Here is a 23,399-nt window from a genome sequence, read left to right as displayed (position 1 = left end):
CGACCTCGGTCGGTCGGCCGGCCTCTTTGCGGACTGTACAGCGTCGTTGCTGCTCGCCCCCAAAGCGTATACGCCGGCCGGGCCGTTGCATGGTTGAGGAGAGACGCTTCTCGGCAACCACGACTCAAAACAACCCAAAAGCAATTTCAATTTCGCAAGGAGGACCGTCGAGGCGATCGATCGATCCCAGAGCGCGTCGCAGCTGTTGCTCTCCCCCTACGCAGCAGCATTTGGCGCAGTCGCACATGCTGCGGTAGTATATAGTCACTTTACGACCGCTATATATGAGCACATTGAGATTCGCGCAGTGCACTCAGACTGAAGATCTGCTGTCACAGTTTTGAGTGGCTTGGAATCGAGTCAAGAAGAGGCATCAGCTGCTCGAGCCTTTTGCAAAGCTTGCTCGATGGACACCACGACCTGCCTTATGGAAGTCTCGCATTCCCACCAAGCATGAAGCTCCAAAACGCCACGCACATTCACGAAGGGCTAGGCGTGCACAATGCCAAGCACCCGCACACGCCAAAGGTACCAGAGCTCGGCCTCTTTCCCAGCTTCCAGCTTGAAGCTGTGGCCGCTTTGGGGTACGCCATCGCCATTCCCCTCGGCGTGTGCTTCTTGCTGTGTGCGTGGTGGCATTTGCACGGCAAAGCTGCTCATCGACGCACCCTGCACCAAGATGCCGTCGCGTACGACGCTGCGGTGGAGAAGCTCGCCATGATCGCCAGACAGCAACATCTCGCTTCGGAAGAGGGTGGCGGGCAGTCTTCTGCTCGACGCGAACGTCATCGAGCCATGACGCACGCTGCTCCATTCTTTGAACACGGCGCGCCGCGGCTGCACGCTACAGTTTACGGCTCGCAGTCATCCTCTAGCGGCAGGTCAAGTCCTCGAGGAGCATTCCTCAACAACAACAATAACAATAACAAGCATCACAGCCACGACAGCATGTCTACCATAGGAGCGCGATTGCTGAGAGACGACGTGCCGAGAGAACTCGTCAACGATCACTCTGCCGGCCCTCGAGCCGTGCGAAGAGAAGCGTCTACGACACGATTGGGACGCCAGCCAAGCTTTAGATGGCGCGGGCGCGAAGAGCAGCAGGCATGGCCCAACAATCCCGCTGATCGCAACAAGCACGTTCCGCTCCAGCGCAACGCTAGCGTGAGGAGCAATATCAGCGTCTCTACAATCAGGGGCGTTCGCACCGTCCGTGGCGCACCTCAACCGCCAACGACGTACGCACGGCAAGAGGGTACCGGTGGCATTCCAGCTGCCATGAGATCGAGCCTTGTTGATACGTCCAGCGGACTGCAAAGGACAATGAGCACCAGCAGGGGAGTCAAACGCTCGCCCATGCCACCGTCTGCGCGCAACGCCGTCTACGAAAGAGCAATGCAGCACGCGCCTAGCAGCAGCCAAATCACTCTCACTGGACCATCAACCTCAAAGAGGTCTTTGGATTGGTCCCCCACTCAATCGCAAGGGAACACGCAATCCCAAGGAAACACGCAGCTGCACAATCCTTGGCCGCAGCAGCGTGCGGGCGCTCGGCCTTCAGCAGATGGTCCGTGGAGGTTCGGCAGCATCAGGTCTCGCAACGGTGGCGGCGGCGGCGGCAGCACCGGTGCCGCGCGCTTCAATCGAGATATGGAGATGCAAGATGTTCGCGACGCCGTGGACAGAATAGGACGAGGAGGAGGAGGAGGAGGACCAGAAGTGCAAGTCACGCCCGCAAGTGTTGCGCAACCTCGCCACAAGGCTTCCCAAAGCGATTTCGGAGTAGTGAGCAGCAGCTCAGCTCATAGTCTTTCGAGACCACGCGCATTGTACGTGCGCGAAGACCAGCCGCGCAGAGGTAGCGCGGGCAGCGGAAACAGCACAGACTCTCGTCCTACGCCCATCGCTTCGCCTAGCCTCGCTCCCCTTGCTCCGTACCTCTTCAACGGCGCCAACCACGAATGGATCTCTCCGCTATCTTCGCCAGGCCAATCGATAGATGTGCCAGGCTCCGAGAGACGCCCGCATCTACCTTTTACGCCCGACACGAGGCTCAACTTCTTGTAGCGCCATGCCCCTCTCCCCTCGATAGGAAATCCTTGCGCGACACTTTGCCATCAACGGACACTTGCTCACCGCACGCACTCTCGTCACGCTCATTCTGCTCTGTATCGCTCGTCACTGGCCGTCATCACTTTCAATTGAATTGTCCGATGAGCAGATGCGCATGCATGTAATTCTATTCGCGAATGCGTCTCTATCTGGGTGATGCCACTCTGATTCCCATCTCCTTTTGCCTTGCCGTACTTTGCACATCCATCCTGCGCAGACGCCTATACCTGTCGTGCTCTTCCAACTGGAACTTTTCCCTGTATTCCAGATTCTCCAATCGCATGCGCTCATGCGGAGTATCAGCATCCGCAATCGCCTTGGCGTATCGTTGCGTGCAAAGTCGCAGACGCCGATCAAGCTCCGTTTCGCCTTGCTGCGAAGCCGACGCGTCATCCGAGCCTTCGAGGTGCTCCCGCATCGCTCTGCTCGCCCGCTCCAGTCTCGTCAAAAGCTCGTGCTGGCCGATGCAGACGCAGAGATCAGCGAGCGCCGCACCACTCAGCACACCAGTCAGTGCATGTCGCATGGCTAGATTGACCGTCCTTTTGTTCAGGTCGGGCTCGCCAGAGGCGCTTGCAGGTCGACCGGCCCTCCTCATGGACTTTTCGATGATGATTTGCAGTGCGTCCTTCGCCGAGTTGACGCTCGAAAGAGGGGCGTGCTGCAGCTGTGAGGTTGCAATTGCCAGCACGTGAAGGTAAGAGTGGGGACCGACGACATCGATAATGGATTGCGGCGATAGATCGGGCAATTCGAAGAGGACGCCTGCTTGATCGACGACGTCGTGCACAAAGGTGGACTTTTCGCCGAAAAGACGAACCATCCGCGCCAACTCTTTGAAGTCCATATGAGGAAGCCTGATGTTGTAGCGGTCTTCCAAACCCCACCTGAGCGACTCTAGCATGCCCTCTGCCGCCTCTGGGTCTACTCCGCGCTCCCGTGCAGATGGCTCCGCGTTAAGCGAGGTAGCTGGAGTTCCTCGTTTTCCCTTCGATCTTGCGGGAGCAGCTCGGGGCAGAATTGCATCCACTTTGAGCTGAACGTGCTTGCGATTCAAGAAAGCCAGCTTTGCCAAATCCAATGCCGCTCTCGAATGCGTCACTCGCTCAAGCTCGAATCTGCTGATGAGCTCCTGCATCGTCATTACTTCGCTGCTGTCTGCGGGCTCGCCTTGCTCATTGCCCTTCCAATTACACCCAAGCAGGGCGACATAGTTGATCAACGCTTCAGGCTCGTATCCTTGGTCTATGTAGTCCTCCACATTGGCTGCATTCCCCGAGCGCTTGGATAGCTTAGTGCCATCTGGATTGACGAGGAGCGGTAGGTGCGCGAATTGCGGTGGTTCACGTCCAAGTGCTTCGTATAGCTGCAAGTGTATTGGCAACGATGGAATCCATTCTTCGCCTCTCAAGACATGCGTGATGCCCATCAAAGAGTCGTCTACCACATTGGCCAAGTGATATGTGGGCAAACCGTCCGACTTCAACAAGATAGGGTCCTCTGCTGACTCGTCCTTGTTGAACGTCAGACTGCCATACACGAGATCTGCGTGCGTGCGGGTCTGCTGCCTCATTCTGAGCCTCACAACAAAGGGCCGGCCCGACTCGATCAGACGAGCAGCCTCCTCTTCAGCTGGCGCAATATACTCCTCTCGTCGCACCATGCGGGCGTTCTTGAAGCCCTCTTGAGCCAAATTGCGCTCGTCTTCCCTCTCCTCGATGGACCGAAAGTCGCGATAAGCATGTCCTTCCCCGAGCAGCTTGTCGATGGCGTCGCGATAGTAGCCTGACCGCTCGGATTGAATCAGAGGCCCCAAGAATGACATTTGCCCATTTTCTGGGCTTGCATCGGGGTTCAAACTTGCCCAGCGCAAGTTTTGCTGCAGAGCAAACGCGGAGCCTTCTACGAATCTCTTTCGATCCGTGTCCTCTACCCGCAGGATCCATTGCCCGTCATGCTTGCGCGCATACAGGTGATTGAACAGCGCTGTACGCAGACCACCGAGGTGCAAGTCGCCTGTCGGAGATGGCGCAAAGCGAAGTCGAGGGCTGGACTGGGTGGCAGAGGTGGATTGGAATCGTCTTCTGGAGGAGAAATCTGACGCTGAGCCGTGAGGTGCACCGCTTGTACCGGCTCTCGAGGCGTGCCTGTAGCACCACGGACAGCGGCTGGCAATGGCTGCCACTGGAGCTCTTGCGGCAGTGAGCATGGCGTACGATCAACCCTTGTGCTGCTTCGGTGTGGAACGAAGCAGAGCGTGTTCTACATGCGTGCAGATTAGGTCGTCGTCGCGGAGCTCACAACTCAGACTTGAGTTCATAGCGCGGCCCGCCCGCTCACTTTCGCACGAAAGATGCGCGCCGCCGATGTGCCCGTGCTAGAGGCTCCGATGCCCGACGGAGGCTTGCTTGCGCAAGCCATAGGTACAGACGCACCGCTTCACGCATGGCAGCCCTCGCTCTCCTCGACGACCATGCACTCCTCACGCCAGAGTCTTGAAGGAAGATTGCGCTTGTAGCAATTCTTGGAGCAAACTCGCCACAGCATGTCGAACGCAGCTCGCGACGCGGCTTACAGTGAAAACACTCGGAAAGCGCTGTCACTTGATGCGCCAGCCCAGGGGAGCTCGACATTGGATGCACAAGATGTCAGTGCTGGGCGGGCGGAAGGGAGCTCGAGTGTTGAAGAGGAAGTCGATGCGCCAGAGTGGGAAGTGCCCCTGGCAATGCTCAGAGATCTGTACCTACCCGCATCAGCCTTGGCGGGCGGTACGTCAATTGGAGCGACTTATCCATCCCCAAAGACGCGATCGGAGCTCGAGAATGGCAGCGCGTCAAGAGCTTCTTCAAGCCCGAGCAGTCAAAAGGTATCGAGTGCGCAAGACGGTTCGTTGCGCATCTCCAGCTCCTCTTCATCTCCGATTCCTGCGATGCGAGACACGAGACCTCGAACTTCCTCTTCGCTCAGCCAAACGTTCAACCCCTACGCCTCCGATGAAGAGACGGGCTCATGGCACACTCTTGCTGGATCGCCGCGCTTCAGTCGAGTTGTCCAGGAGTCACAGATCAGACGGCCTCCGTCTGCGGGAAATGACTCGCACCCTCAGAGCGTGGGGCTAGGCGTTTCGACCGGTGAGTGGGAAAGGATTCGGAGTGACGAGGGGCTCGGAACAGCGCAGGACCGTCACTGACAGCGAGCTCCTTGCAGCACCGTCATCACTGCCTCCTTCACAGTCCCTACAGAGCCTCGAGAGTACTTCTTCTCTGAGAAGCCTCGCATCCAGCGGTCTCATGAGTAGCAAGTCCCGCAGAGATCTCATGATTCAGCACAGCCGCAGTGCCAGCTGGTTGCCAGCTACCAGGCGCTTGCCGGAGCCAGAGCGCAAAAGAATCCTCGTTACTGGCGGGTGAGTCGCACGTTGATGACGATGCGACATATCTTTGCTCACCGTACGTCATTCTCAGTGCCGGATTTGTCGGGTCACACCTCGTTGATCGGCTGCTCCTCATGGGGCATGATGTCATTGTCATGGACTCGTTTCTCACAGGAGCGAGATCAAATTTGGAGCAATGGGAGGGTCATCGATCCTTTGAGCTCCTTAGACACGATGTCATCGAGCCAATCTTGGTTGAAGTGGACCAAATTTACCATCTAGCTTGCCCTGCCTCTCCTCGGCACTACCAAGCCAACCCCATCAAGACGCTCAAGACGAACTTTCTGGGGACTTCTAACATGCTCGGATTGGCCAAGCGCACAAAGTCCACACTGCTGTTAGCGAGCACGTCGGAAGTGTATGGCGATCCTCAGATCAACCCCCAGCGTGAGGACTACTGCGGCAATACGAGCTGCGTTGGGCCTCGAGCTGCATACGACGAAGGAAAACGCGTAGCGGAAACGCTCACCAACGAGTATATGAAAAAGGACGGCGTGGATACGAGAATCGCGCGCATTTTTAACACTTATGGACCGCGCATGCATGCTGCGGATGGGCGCGTGGTTAGCAACTTTGTCATTCAAGCGCTCAAAGGTTTGCCGCTTACAGTGTATGGGGATGGAATTCAAACGCGAAGCTTCTGCTTCATTCATGTGCGTCGCAGCGTCACAAGCATCAAGACTCGTGCTGATCCCTCAACCCTCCGCGCAGGACCTGATCGACGGCCTGATAGCGCTGATGAATGTCCATCCTGGTGAAGAGGGCAAGGATATACACTTTCCGGTCAATTTGGGATCCTCTTTCGAATTCACGATCGCGGAGCTAGCAACCATCGTGGCAGAGGTGGTGGATGAGCTGCTGGCAGAGGAGCGACCAAACACGGAGATAAGGTATCTTCCTCTTCCTATTGACGATCCCAAGCAGCGACGACCCGACACAACTAGAGCAGAAGGTCTCATCGGCTGGAACCCGAGGTGGAAGCTTAAAGACGGACTTCGGGAAATGGCTGCCTACTATCACGCCCGCATCCTGGACGGCTCTCTGTAAAATAGCACTGTTTATGGCTTTCCTAGCATTGCAATCTCTTCCGCAAAAGGCGGGCCACGTAGAGCCAGTTGACGCATTTACGTCGAATTGCGTGACAAAGACAAGCCGCTCATCTGTCACGTCGGCGAAACTTGGGCAGCGACAAGGGCCATCTCATCCTGCTGAGCAACGCCCTGCAGAAAACGACCCCCAACCCACGCCTGCGTTCTGAGTGGGCACAAATCAGGCGCGCTTTCCACTCACGAAATACATGAGCGCGGTGGGCCCAGATGACTCGCGCTGACGTGACGAAGCTTTGTCAAGGCTTTGAGTTGGGAGGCAAGTTGCCGAGAGTCGCGGTCACGCGCACGCCAAGGTTTGCGGACGCGTCACTTGAGGCCAGTCGACTACAGTTACTCCGTCACTGAGTGCGAGTGACGCGTGGAGCTGGGTCCGATATTCGGACTGCGAGGCGCAGGTAGAGTCGGGTGAGTCGCGAAGGGCAGCTCTTCGGACGAGCTTGGTGTCAAAGATTTTCATTTGTTTCTTCTTGCGCGCAGACGCTGGATGATGGGGCCACAGCGTGCGGACATACAGCGTACGTGGTGGACAGCTTGCTTTACTTGCAAAAGTCTGTAATCACTTCTCCCGCATGCATCTGGGCATTCAACGTGTGGCAACGATACAACTACAGCTTGAAGCAGCCCGACGATTCTATGCAAAGGGCTTCCTCTCGTCTTCTTTATCCCGCTACCCTCAATGCTCTTACATTCCTGACCTCCTCTGCACTCAATCTCCACGCCATACCTGCAGCAGCGGCATCCTCGTAAAGATCTTTGCCCTGAGCATCGGCATTTGGGCCGTTTGCGTCAGCAGATACTTCTGATTCGTCCAGATTGAGCACGTATGATATCTGTTGTAGCCTGGTGAACTTTTCTCGGACGCTCGATGTGCGCGTTTGCGTCGAGAGATAGGTAGTGATCGTTCTGACATCCTTGTCAAAGCGAAGAGCTCCGAGCTGATAGGCCACATATTGGTAGTCAGAATTCTGGTCGAGAACTTGAAGTCATGTTCGGTCTACTCACCTCGGTGTAGCGCATCCCCATAGCCATCTTCTCCCACGGCCTCACAAGAGCGTCGAGCGTCAAGACAAAGTACGCTTCCCAATTTGATTCATCAAAAAGTGTCTGTTGTAAGTCAAAGTCACATCAGCCGTGCTTCGTCTGCTGACACACTCCATGTCAGCGCACCTTGTAGCCCGAGAGGACGATCTCCCAGCCTTTGAGGAACCTCCTTCTGACCGGGTCGCTGTACTCTGCTTCGGCATGGGCATCATCGTCGAGCATATACGAAACGTCTTGGTACGCTTCAAGCAAGATCGCTTTCAAGCGCGGCTTCGTGAGCTGAGTGAAGAGCTGATCAAGTTCGGTCTGGAAAACGTGACAGCAGTTCAATCACAATGTCGTGTGTTGCTTCAGCACCCTCCACGGGCGCACTCACCCTCACTGCGCTGCGCATGCGTGCTACGAGACCGCTTAGACCTTGGACGATCGAGGCTGCCTCTTCGATCTGCCTTTCGTCAAAGCTCTGGGAGAGAAGCTGCTCGGTCGTGAGATCCGTCAGGATTCTGTTCGTGTAGTCCGCGGAGACACTGAGGACGTTAAGATACACCTGCATGAAGATTGCCTGTAAGGAACACGCTGGCGTCAAAGAAAAAAGCACAAAACGCTGGATGTGCTTACTATGAATGTCGTCTTCATCTCTCTCGTAGCCGCTTCTTTCCGAGGTCCATCGACTGCCATACTCGAGCTCGCGCTCCTCCAGACGCCTTCCATGCGTCTTACAAGCACTTGAATGTACTCTTCGTCCACGATCCAGCGCACAGCCCTCGCGATCGCAGAGACGCTAGCAATCGAGGACGTGGATATTGATCGAGCGAGCACAGCGCGCAAGACGTAGAACACGTCATCCAGCACTGATGCGGTGTATGGTCTTGCGGCGAGATCGGGCGTGTCCATGCGGTGAGCCTGAAAGGAGTCTGAACATTGTCAGGCTAGTGCAGGCCCGTCGCGTGAAATACAGGCCAAACTCACGCGCTCGATGCTACTGCGAAGGTACCACGTTTCGAGGGTCACGTATGCCTTCGACAGGCCCGACGCGACCTGCTGCCCGAGCGCCGAGGCGTCAGAGATGCCAGTGGCCGTGATGGAGTCTTGCACACGATTTGGCTGATCTTCTGCCAACCGGACAACCGTTTTTGTCTCATCATCAGAGCCGCCTTCGTCCAACCCACTCTCGTCCTCCGTCGTTGGCTCCGCGAGTTGATGCGCGGCAATCATGGTTGTCAGCATGTGCCCCTTCTGGCGCTCGCTCACGTCAGACTTACCATCGTGTGATCAAATCTGCCGACCAAGAAGCGCCGATAGGTGCCCCACTTGGTTGCCATACTCGCGATTTCAGTCAAGACGCGATCAGTCTCCCTGGCATCGGGACCTTCTGGTTCGTACGTGGAAGTATCACGTCCTGCTGCAGCGCTCGTTCCGCCCACTGGCGTAGCAATTCTTCCTGGTATTGAAAACCCACCAGCTGCCTTGGCAACTGGATTTATAGTTCCAGAGCGCGAGCCTTTGTTATTTGATCCAAGGCTCGAGATGTAAGAGAACGTGCAGGACTTGGCGCTATCGAGCTGGGCAGCGATGTTGTGAAGTGCTGGGCTTGTCAGCCCGAGTGATTCAAATTGAGACGCGCATGTCACGCCCTCACTTTCCGCAAGACAAGCCTCTCATCCCACCAAGAATCCCATATCCGCTTTCCGAGCCGGTCACATTCCTCCTGTAGACTCGGCATGACCCCTCGCAGGAAGTTTCCTGGCCCATAATTGCGATCCACGAGAGGCTGATGCTGGTCGATCAGAAGCGCAAGGTGCTCAAAGAGAGTGGTCAGCAGACCGGCGTGAAAGTGCGAAGACGAGCCTAAGGAGAGGTGTGGGATGAGCGACGAGCGTCATTGCCGGTGACCTTGGCTGCACTCTACTCACTGTTGTGAGTGGCAGCTAGAGCATCTGTTATGGCTTTGCCCCTCTCTCGCACCAGTGCCTTGGCAAAGTCGCTATAAACGGCCAGTCCTTCGCTTCTCCATCCAATCAGCGGAAACATCTTGAAGAAGCGAGTAGCCTCGACAGTATCCTTGGCCTCCACTGCTGCTCTAAATCGTCGACTATACAAATCCAACAGCCCTGTCCGCATTGAGATGAGCGTCATAGGAGGGGGGTCAGGATACTCGCTGCTTGGCTGTGTGAGCAAAGAAGGTGTCAGCCATGCTTCCGACTCATAGAAGTCCCGTCGGACTCACGACCGTAGCTGCTGCAAATGCAGAGTGAAGGATCTCAGGTTCTATTGTCATGGCGCGAATAGCGTGCTGAGTGGCAGCGTCCCAGTCTTGTTGTTCCATCGCGGCGCCAAGAGACAGCAAGGAGGCCTGAGGGACATCAGCACACGTTAGCTGGGAAAGAAAAGGCGGATGACACAACGGCGACTCACTTTCAGATCCGCGGTCCTGTCGGCCCACCTCTTGGCGATCTGCACCCTTTCCCTCATCTCATCTAGTCTCCTGACCGCCTCTGATATCGTCCTAGCTTCTGAGGCTGCAACATCCAGCCTCGCGTCGAGCACGCCGGCCTCTTCTCTGATCAGGTCCACCTGAGTAGTCAGAGACTTCAAAACCTCCGTAGCCGTCTCTCTCTTCTCGATCGACTCTTCAAGCAGATCCGAGAAGCGATCTTCGAGCGCATTAGAATGCGAGGCAAGCGTTGCTAGTGCCGCTCGAGCTGAGGCAGCTGTAGTGATTGTGCGAGGATCGACCAGCCCAGGCATCGACGAGGCTGCAATCGGTGTGCTCGAAGTAGTGCTGATTGGCATCATGTGCTTGCGAGTGTCAGCCATCCAGCTTCGCTTTTCAGCTTGATTGCGAGCGAAGTGCCGACGCCTCACGACGGAGGGTTTTCAGAGTCTAGGCTGCTGCTTGCGTGTAATGGGTGCCAATGCGGGATAAGAACAGGATCACGATGCAGCGCCCATTCAGTGATGCCGTTTTCCCTTCAAAGACCCAAGAGAGCATTCAATGAATTGTTGAGGTCGTGCTGGGCGGACCTGGAACGCGCGTTGGCTTAATTGTGGTACGTGGTCGTGATGGTGTGTGCTGCATGAACAGCGTGAGCTGCTGGATCGGTGTTGGTCCGCGCGTAAATCACGCATGGCTTCTTCCGACGCACGGCCCCCCGAGCGCCACTCTATGGTGCAACATTCGAGAATCAAAGAGCGCAATCACGATCTTTATCAACTACATTCATTACTGCAGCTCCCGAAAGCTCTCGTGCTAGCTACAATCAACCCTCTGTACAATCGTACCTTGCACTGATGGCATCCGTGCAAATTTGCCTATCACATCGAAGTCAGCGTTAACAGTTCTGCCAAGAATAACGTTCATCATTGCATCACGTGCACGCTTCCGTCAAGTGCCGAAGCCTGCCCATGTCAGGCTAAAGTATTCGACAGATGTTGACGTGCAAGTGGTGGGCATGTGATCTGCACTTCTCTCCGCATCTGCGAAGCCATCAGCTCTGTCCGCAAGCTCCGCTTCAGCGCCAGCCGTTGCGCAAATGAGGTGTGCCTTCTTGACTGCTGTGCCTAGGCGTCCAGAGGCTATGAGCTCGTGTGCAGTGACTGTCTCCTTCCTAGATGAGAGCACAGTGGCTGTAAAATGCGAGTGATATCTCAACGGATCACCTGCAGTGCATCCATGAAGATTAATAGGTCAGTTGGCTGTCGGGAAGGAGAAGATGCTGCGCCCCCAGCCTCACCAGGATAACAATTGAAGTCCCCCCCAAACCTAAGTCCGCACGACAAGAAGTAACCGCGAGCATTCAGATCTTCGAACACCATGCATCTAGCCCTTTCACGCGCGTTTGAAGGAAACTTCCACACGCCTGCTGATCGGGCTTGCGAAAGCGTGGTGTAGGAATGTTCTGATGCCCGATACCAGCCGCCTTCCAACGATGCCACAGGCTGTTCAAAACTGGTGGCAGGCGTCACTTGGCTCCACGTCGCGGAGCTTAGATCGATGGATGTGCGTACATTTGTCTCTGGTGCTGCGACGTCAACGACAGTAGCAATCGACTTGTCCGCCTCGTAGCTTTGTTCTCGCCTCGCCCGTGCTCGAGCCAAACGCTTTGCCCTGACCTCTTCGGTCTCCTTCATTTCCGCCAGCTTGTGCTGACTGATCTGCTCGCGCGCCTTGTTGGCCCGCGAGACCTGCTCCAAGATCATTTCGCGAGCTGCTTGGTAATAGGCTGCTGCTGCTGAAGTGCTAGGAGCGTCGTATGCGGACGGATCATCCACGATGTGAGCGGCACCTGCTCCGAGTCATTCAGGAGAGGCGCCTGCATCAGCCGCGATGGAAACGACGAAAGCGCAAATCCGTAAAAGCTCACCTCTTCTGAGCAGCAGAGCTACCTCCTCAGGTTGGAGCGTAGCAGGTGGCCCCAAAAAGATATTCTGCTGGCTGAGAATAGGCAACGTTCCACCCAGGGTCGGCGTTAGATGATGTTCTGCTCGGACAATCGCTATGTGTTGAGGCGAATAGAGGTAGGCTTGGCCCTCGATGACCGAGAGAGGAATGGATTCCCTGCGCTTCCCCTTGGAATCGCTGGCCACAGGCTCCGCCCTGTTGGCGAGGGCCGGAGGAGGGGGAGGCATTGCGCTCAACTTTGGGCTCGGGGCCAAGCAGGCCAGACCAGCGCGCCAGCGAAATCTGAAAATGGGCGAGCTAGCCTGGCGGCTAGAGTGGGTTCGAGGACCTCGACCGAGGCACGTGAAGAGCGACCGCCGCAGTCTTGATGAGTGTTGGCCCTCAATGTGTGAACACTGGATCCAGTGGTGAGTCGTGACTTGGATGACGGAGAAGGTGCGCACAGCTTCAATCGGCAGCTTGTCTGCGGTTTTGGTTTTGATCCAATTCTTGATTTGTGATTCACGATTCAGATTCTTGGTTGTAGAATCGCGGGTCAAATTATCACCCAACAGCCGTCACGTGCTCGGTTGAGCGCTTGCCTGCACGCGCGGAATCACGTGAATGTGCATGGTGGGCCAGTTGCGCGGGGAAGCCACCAAGAGCACCGTTGCATGCATCCACATCACCATGATGCTGGGTTGATTCGATCGCGTCGTGATCGTATGACAGTCACTCGTAACCCCACCCCTAGCCCGACCAGTGGGCTGGTGATCCCCTGACAGAATCTTTCACCCGCCTCCGAGAGAATTTCAGTGCCTGACATTGCAAGCAACACTCGAGTTGCCGCTGATCGCATGTTCAAGGTGATCTAGCGCTGCGCCTCATCGTCGTCATGGCAGAGGCACTCCGAACCAGCGCAAGGAGGCTTGCCGCCCGGATACCTCTCGTGAGAGGCCGTCTCGCCACTCCTTCAGTATCTCTAGCCTCGCATATACGTTCACAAAGCGGCGCGGAAGGATTCTCTGAGCGGTGGGGTAGCGAGCTGGACCAATCGAACGTCCACGAAGGCGCCACGCCTACCGAGGCCGATTTTTGGGGCGAGGCTGGGGCTACTGGACCCTGGGGCTTCATCTCAAGCAGGTATACAATTGCCCTCATCGTCATGGTGAGCTCAGCATTGAAGCTATCTGCATGAGCCGAAAGCGCGTCCGCACTCACTGACACCGGAGCTGCACTGTCGTCACTCGCGCTGGGCAGGCGGTCCTGATCAACCGAATCCAACATCTCTGTCGTCCACGAAGGAGGCCAGCGGCGCTGAGCCCAGGAGTGCGGCTATCTCTCAGACTGCCTTCGCTCTTGCTCCTGACTTATTCTCTTGTACCTCTGGTGCTGCTCACGGTGCACGAGATGTGGCCAAGCTGGACGCTGCCTTCGCCACCATACCCTTGGTCTTCATCATCCCTCTACGCCCCATCTGCACCTCGCTCAAGAGACACTTCGATACTTTGGCAAGTGTTTCTGGCATCTTGCGCAGCTGTCGTCTCTTCCTCACTTGTGCATACGCTAGAAGGTGGATCAAACGTTGGTGGCCTGGGAGGAATACATGTTGGCGCCGCGGGTGCCGGAGGCATTAGACCAGAGGAGGCACCCAGCTTCAATCTGGTTGGACATGCAATCCTACTGCACTTTCACTCGAACAGCAAACACTTTCCACCAGGACCGAATGTTTTGCTGTGCATATTGCTTCAGACCGCTGAGCTTTGGTGTTTGGAGGTGGCGGGAGCTGTCTCTGGGTGAGTTGAAGTAGGCATCGGGTGATTGAGCTCCAGGGAAGCTGAGCGAATTGAAAACGCGCTTGCACCCAATCACAAGCACTCCAAAAATTCCTCGTCTTTCCATCACAACCCTTTTCGGCCTTGCTTCGACCGCGCATTACGTTTTCGCGACCGGCACTGGTGGTTACCCATTCCTGCAAAGCTTCAACCGCGCGCCGGATGTAGCCCTGATCGTGAGTCAAGTGGCATCTGAATGGGGGGGAGGGGGGCCTTCACGCATGACGTCGCTGACCCATTTTGTATCTCCACAGGCGATCATTTTGCTGACAGCATTTCTGCACGCAATCACCATGCTAGCGACAGAAGGGTCGGTGAGTGATGTCAACGAGATAGACGAAACGAGAAGCTACTCAGCTGTAGTCATCTCGTCTGCCAGATCGAAATGCGCCGCTTGCTATTCACAGAGGCCAATTTGCCGGGTAGGCACGACGACTACTCGTTGGCACTATTCAAACTTGGCACAGCTTGTCTAGAGTCGACCCGACTGTCTGGCCTGGCTCGAGAGCTTTCCTCGGTATCGACGCCGATGGGCACTTGGCTCGAAATCGGTTCTGACGGTCAGGCTCACGTCAGTCCGCCTCGAAGCAGAGCAGCTCAAGTGCAAGACTTGCAGTCTGGAGCTTTGACGAGAGTCAGCCCTGCGCATTCGTCCAGTAGAAGTGGCCTGAACCGCGAGATCAGAATCGTTCGCGTAGCGAGAGAAGAATCCCACAGCGGAGCCGGTGTGCTGGCAGGTGGAGCTCGATGGTCAGCAGCGAAGGACTTCTTGCTCACCTTCGTCGTCTTGATCATCAACGTGGTGCGTCTGGCGTCTTCGAAGGTCGTCGGCGTGTTACCATTCAGCCTTCCCGCAACACCTCCCTACGCACGCGACCTGCCTCGCAAGATTAGATTGCTTTGGCACGGGACGTCTGGAGAGGAGAGTCGGCAGCAGAAGCAAGAGGAGCGACGCAAAGCAAAAGCTGCAATTGCTGAACTCAACGTCTTGCGCGAAAGGCTCGCAAGGGTAGAAGAGATTCTTGGCACGCCTGCGACGGACGACCTGGCTCGTGCGTTTGAGAGGGTGGAGCACGAGACGGATCAAGCTCGTGGCAACGCTCAAGTGCTTGCGAAGCTGCTTTCCAAGGTTCAGAAACTGCGACAGCATGCGGACGAGCTCTTGCGTGCCGTCGGACACGCCCCAACCCCGCAGCTTGCACGGTCTTGCGAGGTGACTCACGCAGAACAAGTACTTCTAAACCCCACACCGCTTGACTGTCTTTGGGAAGCCTTGGGGGCTGGAGCTGGATACGACGAGGACGAAGATGAGGACTGGAAGCTGGACTCGGACGACGATGGTGGGGGCGAAACGACCGAGTCAGAGTCCGAAGGTGGCGGCACCTCGAAGCTGGCGATGGATGGCCTCCGCTCGGCGCGGATTCGAAGAATTCTAAGCCCTGGTCCAGAATTCTCAGCCTCAGCAGGGTTCTCTTCTGCGATGGAAGACGAACGAGAGGACACGCTGGCTCTCGTAGAAGCTGCTAGACACAATTTCGAGAATGAACCTCGCGGAGCCACGTCTAGCGTCGCTGGCAACAGCGAATCCCAGCCTTTTCAGAACGTCTTGATGGCACACATGTCCTCGCCGACGGGAGCTGGCGTGCTCACCCGTCGACGTTTCAACCAGCTTACTGGCAGCACGTCTGTTAATTTAGCTCCTCAGCCCGACGAGAAAGCGTTGCGAGCCACCATTGAGCGACGCAGGCGTGCGTCTCCAGCTGTCGAGACTGATAGCGCAAGGACTGCCTGCGTAATTTGTCTCACTGAACCACGCACAGTGCTACTGCTTCCTTGCCGATGCGTTGCCTTGTGTAACGGGTGTCGCGAAGATCTGAGCAGCCGACCTCCAACTCGAATCGGAAACGACGCCGCTGCTGGGTTTGATACGGATGAATATCGTCGAAGAGGACCTCCAACGCACACGTGCCCAACCTGCAGAGCGCCCGTCGAGGCATTCACGCGCATTTTCGTCCCATGAAGCGCGCTCGCGCTCAGCTTTGAGACACATCAGAAAACAAGCCCATCCCGAGACAGCATTCTGATACCTTAGCACGCGGCATTGATGTTACTAGCCTAGGACCAAAGCGCTAGCCTTACAGCAGCCCTCTGCTCCGTCGCAGATTCTCACACAGCTGGTCAGAGACATCAAATGCATCATATTTTAGGCGCTCGAGGTGTGAATAGAGCACTCAGGGTCCCAGGCGGCTGGTGGATACCGAAGGGCAGATGCGCGAGGGTATGACAGAGCTGATCTCCTATCTTGCCGGCAATGCCTTTCCAGCCTGCGTCGTGTGACATGGCACTCTTCGACGCGTGCGAAACGTCTCTCCGGAGTAGGCCGCGTAGCTGCGAGCCGATGTGTTTAGCATCGCGCTTGACTTTTGGGCCAGCTGCTGCCTCTGCTTCGTAATGCGTCTTCGTCGTCCTTGGGATGCGATGGCCCGGCGTGTGGCGAAAAGTCTTGGCTCATACCGCTGCGGTATCTCAAAAGCACGGAAAGCGAGCCAACTTTGGCGTTCCTCGAATTAGGATCATCAGGGCGATCGCGCGTAGCTGCACGTCATCCAGTCTGTCGACCCGATCAAAAGACCCTTCCTCCGCATCTTTTGCATTCCTTGCACCCATTTCTCCCCCCCCGCTCCTCCGTGCTCATGTCTCGCCCACAAATTTGTTGGTCAGACCGTGATGACGAACCCTTCGACATGGCCTGCAAGAGCAGCGACGCACTCTCTCAGCTGTCGTTGATCAAAAGCGTGGGGTTGCTTGCCTCGCGAAGGCAAGATGAGCGTTTTAGAAAGAAGCTCGGCGGATAAAGTTGTCGGATCCAGAAAGCCGGCTGGAGGTGGCGAGGGAAAGGTGAAAGGCGTCTCTGCGTCGTCTTCAAAAGGCGAGTCGTCGTCCTCGTCGTCGTTGCTCTCGACATCACTAGCCGACGCGCTCACATTCATGTCCTTGTCGACGGAGGCGGCTTTCAAGGTCAGCTCGGGGGCGGTGGCTGTAGCCGGGGCGCAGAGAGCCTCGTTCGGGGCAATGGGCTGTTTGATGGGAATGTCATTGACGACTTTGAAAGGCTTCCACTCGTTGGCGTGCACGTCAAGTAGCTCCGAAGGCTGATAGTCACCCTTGTAAGCCATCTTTGGGCAAGTGCGAATAAAGAAACCTATAGCAGGCATTTCGTCAGCATTCGAAATGCGAAAAAAGAAAATGCCGCACCTTAGCAAGAGCTCCGTCACTAACCAAGGTAGTACCACTGACACTCGCCGAGGCCAGCTTTGCGCTGCAATTGCAGCACCAAAGCAATTTCTCGAAGAGCGCTTACCTTTCCGAGCTCCAAATGAGCGTAGTCAGGGTCATAAAAGAGATAAACGCTAGAGAGGCATGAGGGTAGCAGATCCAACACGCCCACCGCTACCAGCTTGTCGTTCACTGCTCGAAGTGCAGTGACATTCAGCAAGGCGAAGGGGAGCAAGCAGAGCGGTCATGCGCGACGTATCACAATGCTCACAGCGATACTCGTGGTGATAAAGGCCATAATCGACCGCGTCTGGCGACTGCAAATCAATCGGTTCACTTGACCGGGCCTGAACACACGAAGAGTCGCCGCTGCGTGAATTTCGGGTTCATCTCGCGGTCCGGTGCAACCACTCACGCCAGCGAAAGGAGCATCGCACAAGAACCTTGCGAAACCGTCGGGCTTTGAGACCTTGTCGCGCGCCTCGTGATGAATACGCATCTGGTACCTTGTGAACAAGTCGTATTTTTCTTGCGTGAAGGCACCTGGTACCAAGCTCGTCTGTAGAAGATGCATACGATCAGCACTGCTCTCGGTGCCCCAACGCTCCGATCATCACACGGACCTTCAATCGAAGTGAGCGGGCAAGGCGCGAGAAGTGTGAAAGAGGCATCAGGCCCACTGCAGGTTGCGCCCCGATCCCCGATCCTTCCCCATTCAGCGCAAGTCCAGGTGCTGAAGATTTGCGGGGAGATTGCTTGCGATCTTGGCGCGCACGCTGAGCTAGTCGACATCTCTCGTTGTGCAACTGAGCCATCAAAGCGCGTCGCCGTTGATGCTCTTTAGCCGCGGCGAGCTCGGAGAGGAGGGCGCAAATCGGCGGCGCAGATGATCTCGAATCTTGCTCAACACCACAAGCAGCATCCAAGTGACGCCACTTATCAAGCAAGCTCGACGCTCTAGCGTATTTGCCTTTTGCTTTGAATGAGCCAGACAGTTCAGGAATGCTCTCCACTTCCGTGACCTGCTCTTCCAATTTCGAAAGTGCTCGCCTCTGAGATTTGCTGATTTTGAAGTCGCTTGCCTTGAGCCTGCGTGGCGGACACTCGGATGTGAGCGCTTAGGCTCACAACCCTTCCTTTTCCACGCACTGCATGACGCCTCACCGGATGGGTACTTGAGGACAACACGTCCTCTCATTGTCTACGTGGTACAGGTACGAACCGCTCCTTCGCCAGCCCCTATCCAACAGTTCTTGGTACGCTTTGGTGGTCAGCGTGTGCGCCTTTCAGGGGAGTCGATGCAAGGATGCGCGATGAGCCACTTCTGCCTTCCCTTGCTTGCACTCGAGACGATGCGGCTCACCCAAATGCCATATGACACGCTGCTCTTTGTAGTCGACCTCTTTCCTGGCGCCCCACAGTAGCCGCATGTTGATGCGTTCATACCTGAGAAAGTTTCATGATACGTCAGTGTTCAAAAGGATCTGATAGAATGGCAGAACATCACGAACCAATGGGCTGGATGATGCTGTACTTGTCCATGACGCAACGTGCGCCCTGCAAGTATCTTTCTGAGTGCGAGTACGAGTGCGAGTGCGAGTGCTCGCTTGACCAATGTTGCTTCAGCAGCCGGTCGGCCTCCCATTCAAGTCGGGAAAGGCCTTACGAGTCGAAACTTGATAAATGACACTACTCGCTGCCTTGCATTTGAGCTGACGGCAAAGAAGGGCACGAAGCGTCTGTCAATGGGTCGATATCATCGTCGCGAAGGATCGAGGAGGCACGCATGCAACAAAACAACACGCTCCACGCTCGACGACGTTCCCCCTCCACAAAGGCAAGATGTGCTCATCGTTACACCAAGACTTTCGGTTGTTTCGGCCGTCTTTTACCGCGGCGCCGACGATGCAGTCAGCAGTCAGAGTCGTGCACAGTCACGGGTCCCCATGCAGCAGTCAGCAGTCTGCTTGCACTCACCATCGTGCAGCAGCCAGCCCAGCAGTCAATTAAACGATCAAGGGCAGATTTTTGAGACAATCTTGAATGTGAATCAAAAATGCGAATCACGAATCAAGAAGCGAGACATGCCAAAGTCTGTGATGTGTGTGGCGTTTTTGCATATATGGTCATCATCCACGCACACCATCTCAAACAATCAAATGCCACATCACCCAGCACACTAGTCCGTGCGAGAGCTTCAACATTCAAAACATTCCCATTCCCCTCCTGCGCATTTCAAAATACCCATTCTAGCGCTTCATAATGGCATCAGCCATTCGCACCTCTCTGCTGCTCAGCAAAGCCCCTTTGCGGCCTTCTGCGCCATTCTTGCTTCATCATGGCGGCGTCAGGTGCTTGTCAGGTGCGTAGCTCTTTGGTCTTCCTCTGCGAGCCCTCGTCTAGACGTCTCCTCCGCAAGACTCTCGCTTTAGCTACGAAAACTCGTTCTTCCTTGCCAGCCACATCGACACTACGAAGCGCAGATGCCGAGCAGGAGCTGCTGACTCGATTGAGAAGCGCATTGAAGGATGCCATGCGGGCCAAGGACCAAGGCAAGGCGGGCGTATGGAAAGAGGTGCTGTCCAAGTACGAAACGTCTCAAAAGTCTCCCAACAATCCTCCCACCACCCTGCTCTCCATCCTTCGCAAAGCTCAAGCGAGCCGCGTAGAAGCTGCAAAAGACTTTCGATCCCTCGCTTCGCCCAGGGAAGATTTGGCAGAGAGCGAGAGCAAGGAAGCGGAATGGATCGCATCGTTGCTACCCGCTGAGCTCTCTGCCGAGGAGCTGCAGGAAGCTGTGAAGAAGGCCATCCAATCCATTGGCGATCAGGGCAAGTCGACGATGGGCAAAGTGATCAAGGAGGTCAGCGCTGCGACGCAAGGAAGGGCAGACGGAAAACAGATCAGTCAGGCTGTCAAGAAGGCGCTGGGTTTGTAGCTAACGCCGCAAGACGATATACCGCTCAGCAAGCACTTGCCCTGATGAGCCTCTGTGCGGTCGTAGAGTACGCATTGCGATTCATTTCGTGACAAGACGTAGCTGAACAGGGCACATGAGGCAGAAACGGGTCAGACGCAGCTCAGCGTCGCGAACACAACGTCGCAAATTTTGACACGGGGGTAGAGCGCATGTAGGTGTGGAGACTTGGAACTGGAGGATGTGTGACTGCTGTTCTGAGAGATTTCATAGCACGCATCTGGAAGAGTGTGGTAGCCTGAGCTGTGGAGGCACAACTCTGCGCGTCCGGCGGGCTAGCGGAGCCACGCTGCTAGAAAGGACACATTGGTGTTGATGTGGGCCAGGCGGGGTAGGCACCTAGAGAGCAATTCTAATTGATCCTCTCGACCTTGCCTGTGCCGGGGTGACGAACATCCCTGGCAATGCCACGCAGGATGCCAGCCAGAGCGCGTCTGGATTCCCAGATAGGCAGGACGACGACGATGCCGGAGCTGATGAACAGCCACAGCAGAATGATGCTGATCCACGCTGCCAAGCCGGACGAGGTCCAGACCCTCTTGATGATCATCATGCACGGAAGGAAGACGAGAAGGATGAACGTGAGAGGCAGAGAAATGTACGCCGCCATGCGGAAAGACTTTTGAAGGTCGTCGGGACTGCAAGGCAAGTTTACGGGGCCCGGAGTTAGTCGGGCACCCCGTCAAAGGTCCCAGCAGGCCACTCACTTTTCCCCTTTGGCCTGCTCGCTCTGGAAAGCCAAGTCTTGCACCTGCATCTTCTCCTCTTCAGAGCCTCGACGCTCGGGACTGGCGAGAGGCGCTTTGGCATCGCCAGAGGGGCTTGAGGAGGTTTCGTCTTTGGGCGAGCCGTGCATCGAGGAGCTTGGTCGCGCAGGCTCACGGCCGATCGCCCGCGTACCCTCAAAGTCGTAGTTTTCAGGCCAGATGTACGACCCAGCAATTGTGATGACCGTGGGGATGATGATGGAGACAAGATTGCCTGCAAGTACGGGGTAGTCCGCGCTCAGGTGTGCCACGGTCAAGCTTCCCTCCAGCTTGTAGCACGTCACCAGCCAGGTCATGACACCCAAAGCTAGACCAGTCGGCATGCCGATCATGGCGCTTCTCTTGTTTGCTTTGCTCCAGCAGATCGCCGCGAAGACGGGGAACACTGCTGAGGAGACCCAGATGCCCAGCCATACGTATAGCGAACCCATTCCTACTCCAGCATAGTTGAACCCGGTAGAAAGGCAACCCAGGATGAGGGCCCAGACTGGAACCGCGACGTGACTCGCGATGAATGTTGCTCGCTTGCTGGGCTCCTTCTTGAAGAGCGCAAATATATCAAAGGCGAAGATTGAAGACACCGCGATCAGCTGGGCTGAAGTCGCAGAGGTCACGGCCAGATAGAGCAGACACAACATGGCAGCTGCGCCGCTTTTGCCGAGCTGGATACGATCGTGTAGAAAGACTCAGCAAGGATACAACTGAGCGGCGTCGCGACATCGCGAAAATCTACTTACGAGCGCTACTGCAGCAGCTGGGGCAGGAAGACCAGCGGAGATTTCGCTGTCGGTGAGCACTGCCATCGCATCGGACTGTCCATAGAGCGCTCTGGCAGCAAGTCCAAGCGTCGAAGCGATGGTCAAGGGAATGGCGGTCCACGCCAAGCCTCCCAGAATAAAGGCTTTGCTCGCCGTCGAAACCTGACTCGCGATTCCTCTTTGATGATAGCTCTGGTCCAGGAAGATAGTCCCTGACGCACATGAAGCCGAGATCGTATCAGTCCAGCAATGCTACGCAAGTAGTTTGACGTCGAAACTCTATCGACACTCACCGCAATTGCCAATGATGTTGATGAGACCAAAGATGAATCCACTTCGCGAGCGGACGGTGAGGTAGGATCCTGCGGCGTTGCCCTCGACGGGCGCGGCTTGAGCCAGCAGCTCGACCATTCGGGAAGGGCTGCCGATCAAGTCTGACAAAGCGGGCGTGTACACCGTGAAAGCAAAGACGAAGAGCAGCACGATAAGGACAACGGTATGGCTGTAATCCGCAAGCAAGGTAGCACGCATCTGTAATCAATTGGAGGAAATGGCGCGTGCGTTGTGTCAGTCGGACTGAGCAGCAGCTGACCAGAGCCCGGAATTCTTGCGGATTGACTGGCCTTCCACGGTGTGCGTGATCAGGTCCGAAGGCGCTAGCTGGACGACGCCGCGTACTCACTCCGCCGGTAAGTGTGTAGATGGCCACCCCAAGTGGCGTCAGAAAGATCGATCCCAAGATGGGCATGCCGGTCAATTGGTGCACGGTACCGGAGCCACCAAGCACGAGCATGATGCCAACGAGCATGTTCGTGACAAGGGCAAAGAACATCACCTGTACAGGCACCAGCGACGGAGCATGAGCACATCTTCAGGAGTATGCAGAGCTTCGCAAACCTTCGCACGCACCATGAGATGTGCTCCGGCACCCCAGCGCGCTTTGATCACTTGGAGGAACGTCGAGGCGCCCGGCGCATTCTGCTTCAATTTGACTGCCACCATTGCAAAAGCGAGGACTTGAACGGTTGCACCACATGCGTACCACAGAGGTCCTTTAGGCGAAGAGGGAACGAGCACGGTCGCAAACGTCAGCGACACGCTAAAACATATTCGTTCATGTCACCTTCGTCTACCGCTCGCAGCTGGGTGAGACATCGGCCATTTGACAGGCTTTCAACTCACCGCTGATTCCATAGCGGAACGCTACAGCTGAGCTTTGAAGTAGAGTTGCAGCCCAAGTCCAGGCGCTGACGATTCCTGCGGCGATGAGACCAGTCTTGACGCTTCTACTTGCGCTCGCGAACTCGTCGTTGTTCTTTGCGCTGATGCCCGTGTATCGTTCTTGCATCCACGTGATGAAGATCATGACGACAGAGAAGCCAATGGCCAGGCCGACTACGACGGCCCAGCCAGCCCCTTGGGGCAACACCTGAGCTGCACTGGCAGCCATGACGTTCTATAGTGACTATCGGATCTTGTCGATGTGGTCGTTGAGGAGGCTTTTGAGGCAGCGCCTGAGCCAAGAGCGAGAGGTGGGGGCAACGAGTCTCCAGTAGCACTTCAAGGGTGACAAAGAGATTGAATCAGGAAGCAGAAAGCCAGGTGGAGCAGGACAGGATCAGTGAGGGTGGAGAGGTAGGTGGAGGAAGGAAAAGGGGGCCAAAGAAGTCTTCAGTGTTGGTGGTCAGGACGCAGCAGATACCCAAGGGG

At 56.1% G+C, this 23,399-nt stretch overlaps 10 protein-coding genes across 10 annotated transcripts; 5 read left to right on the top strand and 5 right to left on the bottom strand.

The window, feature by feature from the left end:
- Window positions 1-453: 453 nt before the first annotated feature.
- Window positions 454-2,067, top strand: IE81DRAFT_347798 (hypothetical protein; the record flags this gene model as incomplete). Its single annotated transcript, XM_025516195.1, has 1 exon — window positions 454-2,067. One exon carries the CDS (start codon window positions 454-456, stop codon window positions 2,065-2,067), a length of 1,614 nt encoding a protein of 537 aa, XP_025369236.1.
- Window positions 2,068-2,206: 139 nt separating this feature from the next.
- On the bottom strand, window positions 2,207-4,356 carry IE81DRAFT_323901 (glutamyl-tRNA synthetase). Its single transcript, XM_025514089.1, has one exon. The coding sequence runs from the start codon at window positions 4,319-4,321 to the stop codon at window positions 2,258-2,260; it is 2,064 nt and encodes a 687-aa protein (XP_025369235.1). The 5' UTR covers window positions 4,322-4,356; the 3' UTR covers window positions 2,207-2,257.
- A 228-nt stretch (window positions 4,357-4,584) lies between these two features.
- Window positions 4,585-5,420, top strand: IE81DRAFT_146910 (hypothetical protein). The gene is made up of 3 exons (XM_025510403.1): window positions 4,585-4,997; window positions 5,080-5,243; window positions 5,320-5,420. Exons 1-2 carry the CDS (start codon window positions 4,658-4,660, stop codon window positions 5,229-5,231), a joined length of 492 nt encoding a protein of 163 aa, XP_025369234.1. The 5' UTR covers window positions 4,585-4,657; the 3' UTR covers window positions 5,232-5,243; window positions 5,320-5,420.
- Window positions 5,421-5,429: 9 nt separating this feature from the next.
- On the top strand, window positions 5,430-6,592 carry IE81DRAFT_290904 (NAD(P)-binding protein; the record flags this gene model as incomplete). The annotated part of the gene is made up of 3 exons (XM_025511872.1): window positions 5,430-5,518; window positions 5,577-6,198; window positions 6,257-6,592. The coding sequence occupies 3 exons, from the start codon at window positions 5,430-5,432 to the stop codon at window positions 6,590-6,592; spliced, it is 1,047 nt and encodes a 348-aa protein (XP_025369233.1).
- Window positions 6,593-7,093: 501 nt separating this feature from the next.
- IE81DRAFT_323899 (COG4-domain-containing protein) lies at window positions 7,094-10,759 on the bottom strand. Its single transcript, XM_025514088.1, has 11 exons — window positions 10,111-10,759; window positions 9,923-10,048; window positions 9,609-9,861; window positions 9,335-9,543; window positions 8,958-9,257; window positions 8,665-8,883; window positions 8,314-8,598; window positions 8,072-8,242; window positions 7,822-8,001; window positions 7,657-7,758; window positions 7,094-7,589 (listed from the first exon to the last, which is right to left on the bottom strand). The coding sequence occupies exons 1-11, from the start codon at window positions 10,510-10,512 to the stop codon at window positions 7,314-7,316; spliced, it is 2,523 nt and encodes an 840-aa protein (XP_025369232.1). The 5' UTR covers window positions 10,513-10,759; the 3' UTR covers window positions 7,094-7,313.
- Window positions 10,760-10,908: 149 nt separating this feature from the next.
- IE81DRAFT_323898 (tRNA-intron endonuclease catalytic domain-like protein) lies at window positions 10,909-12,565 on the bottom strand. Its single transcript, XM_025514087.1, has 3 exons — window positions 12,060-12,565; window positions 11,430-11,981; window positions 10,909-11,355 (listed from the first exon to the last, which is right to left on the bottom strand). The coding sequence occupies exons 1-3, from the start codon at window positions 12,322-12,324 to the stop codon at window positions 11,081-11,083; spliced, it is 1,092 nt and encodes a 363-aa protein (XP_025369231.1). The 5' UTR covers window positions 12,325-12,565; the 3' UTR covers window positions 10,909-11,080.
- Window positions 12,566-12,971: 406 nt separating this feature from the next.
- On the top strand, window positions 12,972-15,931 carry IE81DRAFT_347793 (hypothetical protein; the record flags this gene model as incomplete). Its single annotated transcript, XM_025516194.1, has 5 exons — window positions 12,972-13,244; window positions 13,337-13,872; window positions 13,952-14,087; window positions 14,166-14,225; window positions 14,291-15,931. The coding sequence occupies 5 exons, from the start codon at window positions 12,972-12,974 to the stop codon at window positions 15,929-15,931; spliced, it is 2,646 nt and encodes an 881-aa protein (XP_025369230.1).
- Window positions 15,932-16,589: 658 nt separating this feature from the next.
- IE81DRAFT_323894 (hypothetical protein) lies at window positions 16,590-18,957 on the bottom strand. The gene is made up of 8 exons (XM_025514086.1): window positions 18,699-18,957; window positions 18,551-18,633; window positions 18,352-18,470; window positions 17,811-18,276; window positions 17,603-17,746; window positions 17,459-17,534; window positions 17,191-17,379; window positions 16,590-17,113 (listed from the first exon to the last, which is right to left on the bottom strand). Exons 1-8 carry the CDS (start codon window positions 18,727-18,729, stop codon window positions 16,629-16,631), a joined length of 1,593 nt encoding a protein of 530 aa, XP_025369229.1. The 5' UTR covers window positions 18,730-18,957; the 3' UTR covers window positions 16,590-16,628.
- A 670-nt stretch (window positions 18,958-19,627) lies between these two features.
- On the top strand, window positions 19,628-19,951 carry IE81DRAFT_280669 (hypothetical protein; the record flags this gene model as incomplete). Its single annotated transcript, XM_025511502.1, has 1 exon — window positions 19,628-19,951. A coding segment is annotated over one exon (324 nt), but the record flags the coding sequence as incomplete, so codon positions are not given.
- Window positions 19,952-20,186: 235 nt separating this feature from the next.
- On the bottom strand, window positions 20,187-23,387 carry IE81DRAFT_323892 (urea transporter). Its single transcript, XM_025514085.1, has 7 exons — window positions 22,872-23,387; window positions 22,599-22,741; window positions 22,372-22,524; window positions 21,983-22,220; window positions 21,669-21,901; window positions 20,872-21,593; window positions 20,187-20,802 (listed from the first exon to the last, which is right to left on the bottom strand). Exons 1-7 carry the CDS (start codon window positions 23,137-23,139, stop codon window positions 20,517-20,519), a joined length of 2,043 nt encoding a protein of 680 aa, XP_025369227.1. The 5' UTR covers window positions 23,140-23,387; the 3' UTR covers window positions 20,187-20,516.
- Window positions 23,388-23,399: the final 12 nt, after the last annotated feature.

The sequence above is a fragment of the Ceraceosorus guamensis genome (assembly GCF_003144195.1).
Source record: "Ceraceosorus guamensis strain MCA 4658 unplaced genomic scaffold IE81scaffold_34, whole genome shotgun sequence".
Classification (NCBI taxonomy): Eukaryota; Fungi; Basidiomycota; class Exobasidiomycetes; order Ceraceosorales; family Ceraceosoraceae; genus Ceraceosorus; species Ceraceosorus guamensis.
Note: the sequence above shows the minus strand (reverse complement) of the source record. Positions and strands in the feature narration are given on the sequence as shown.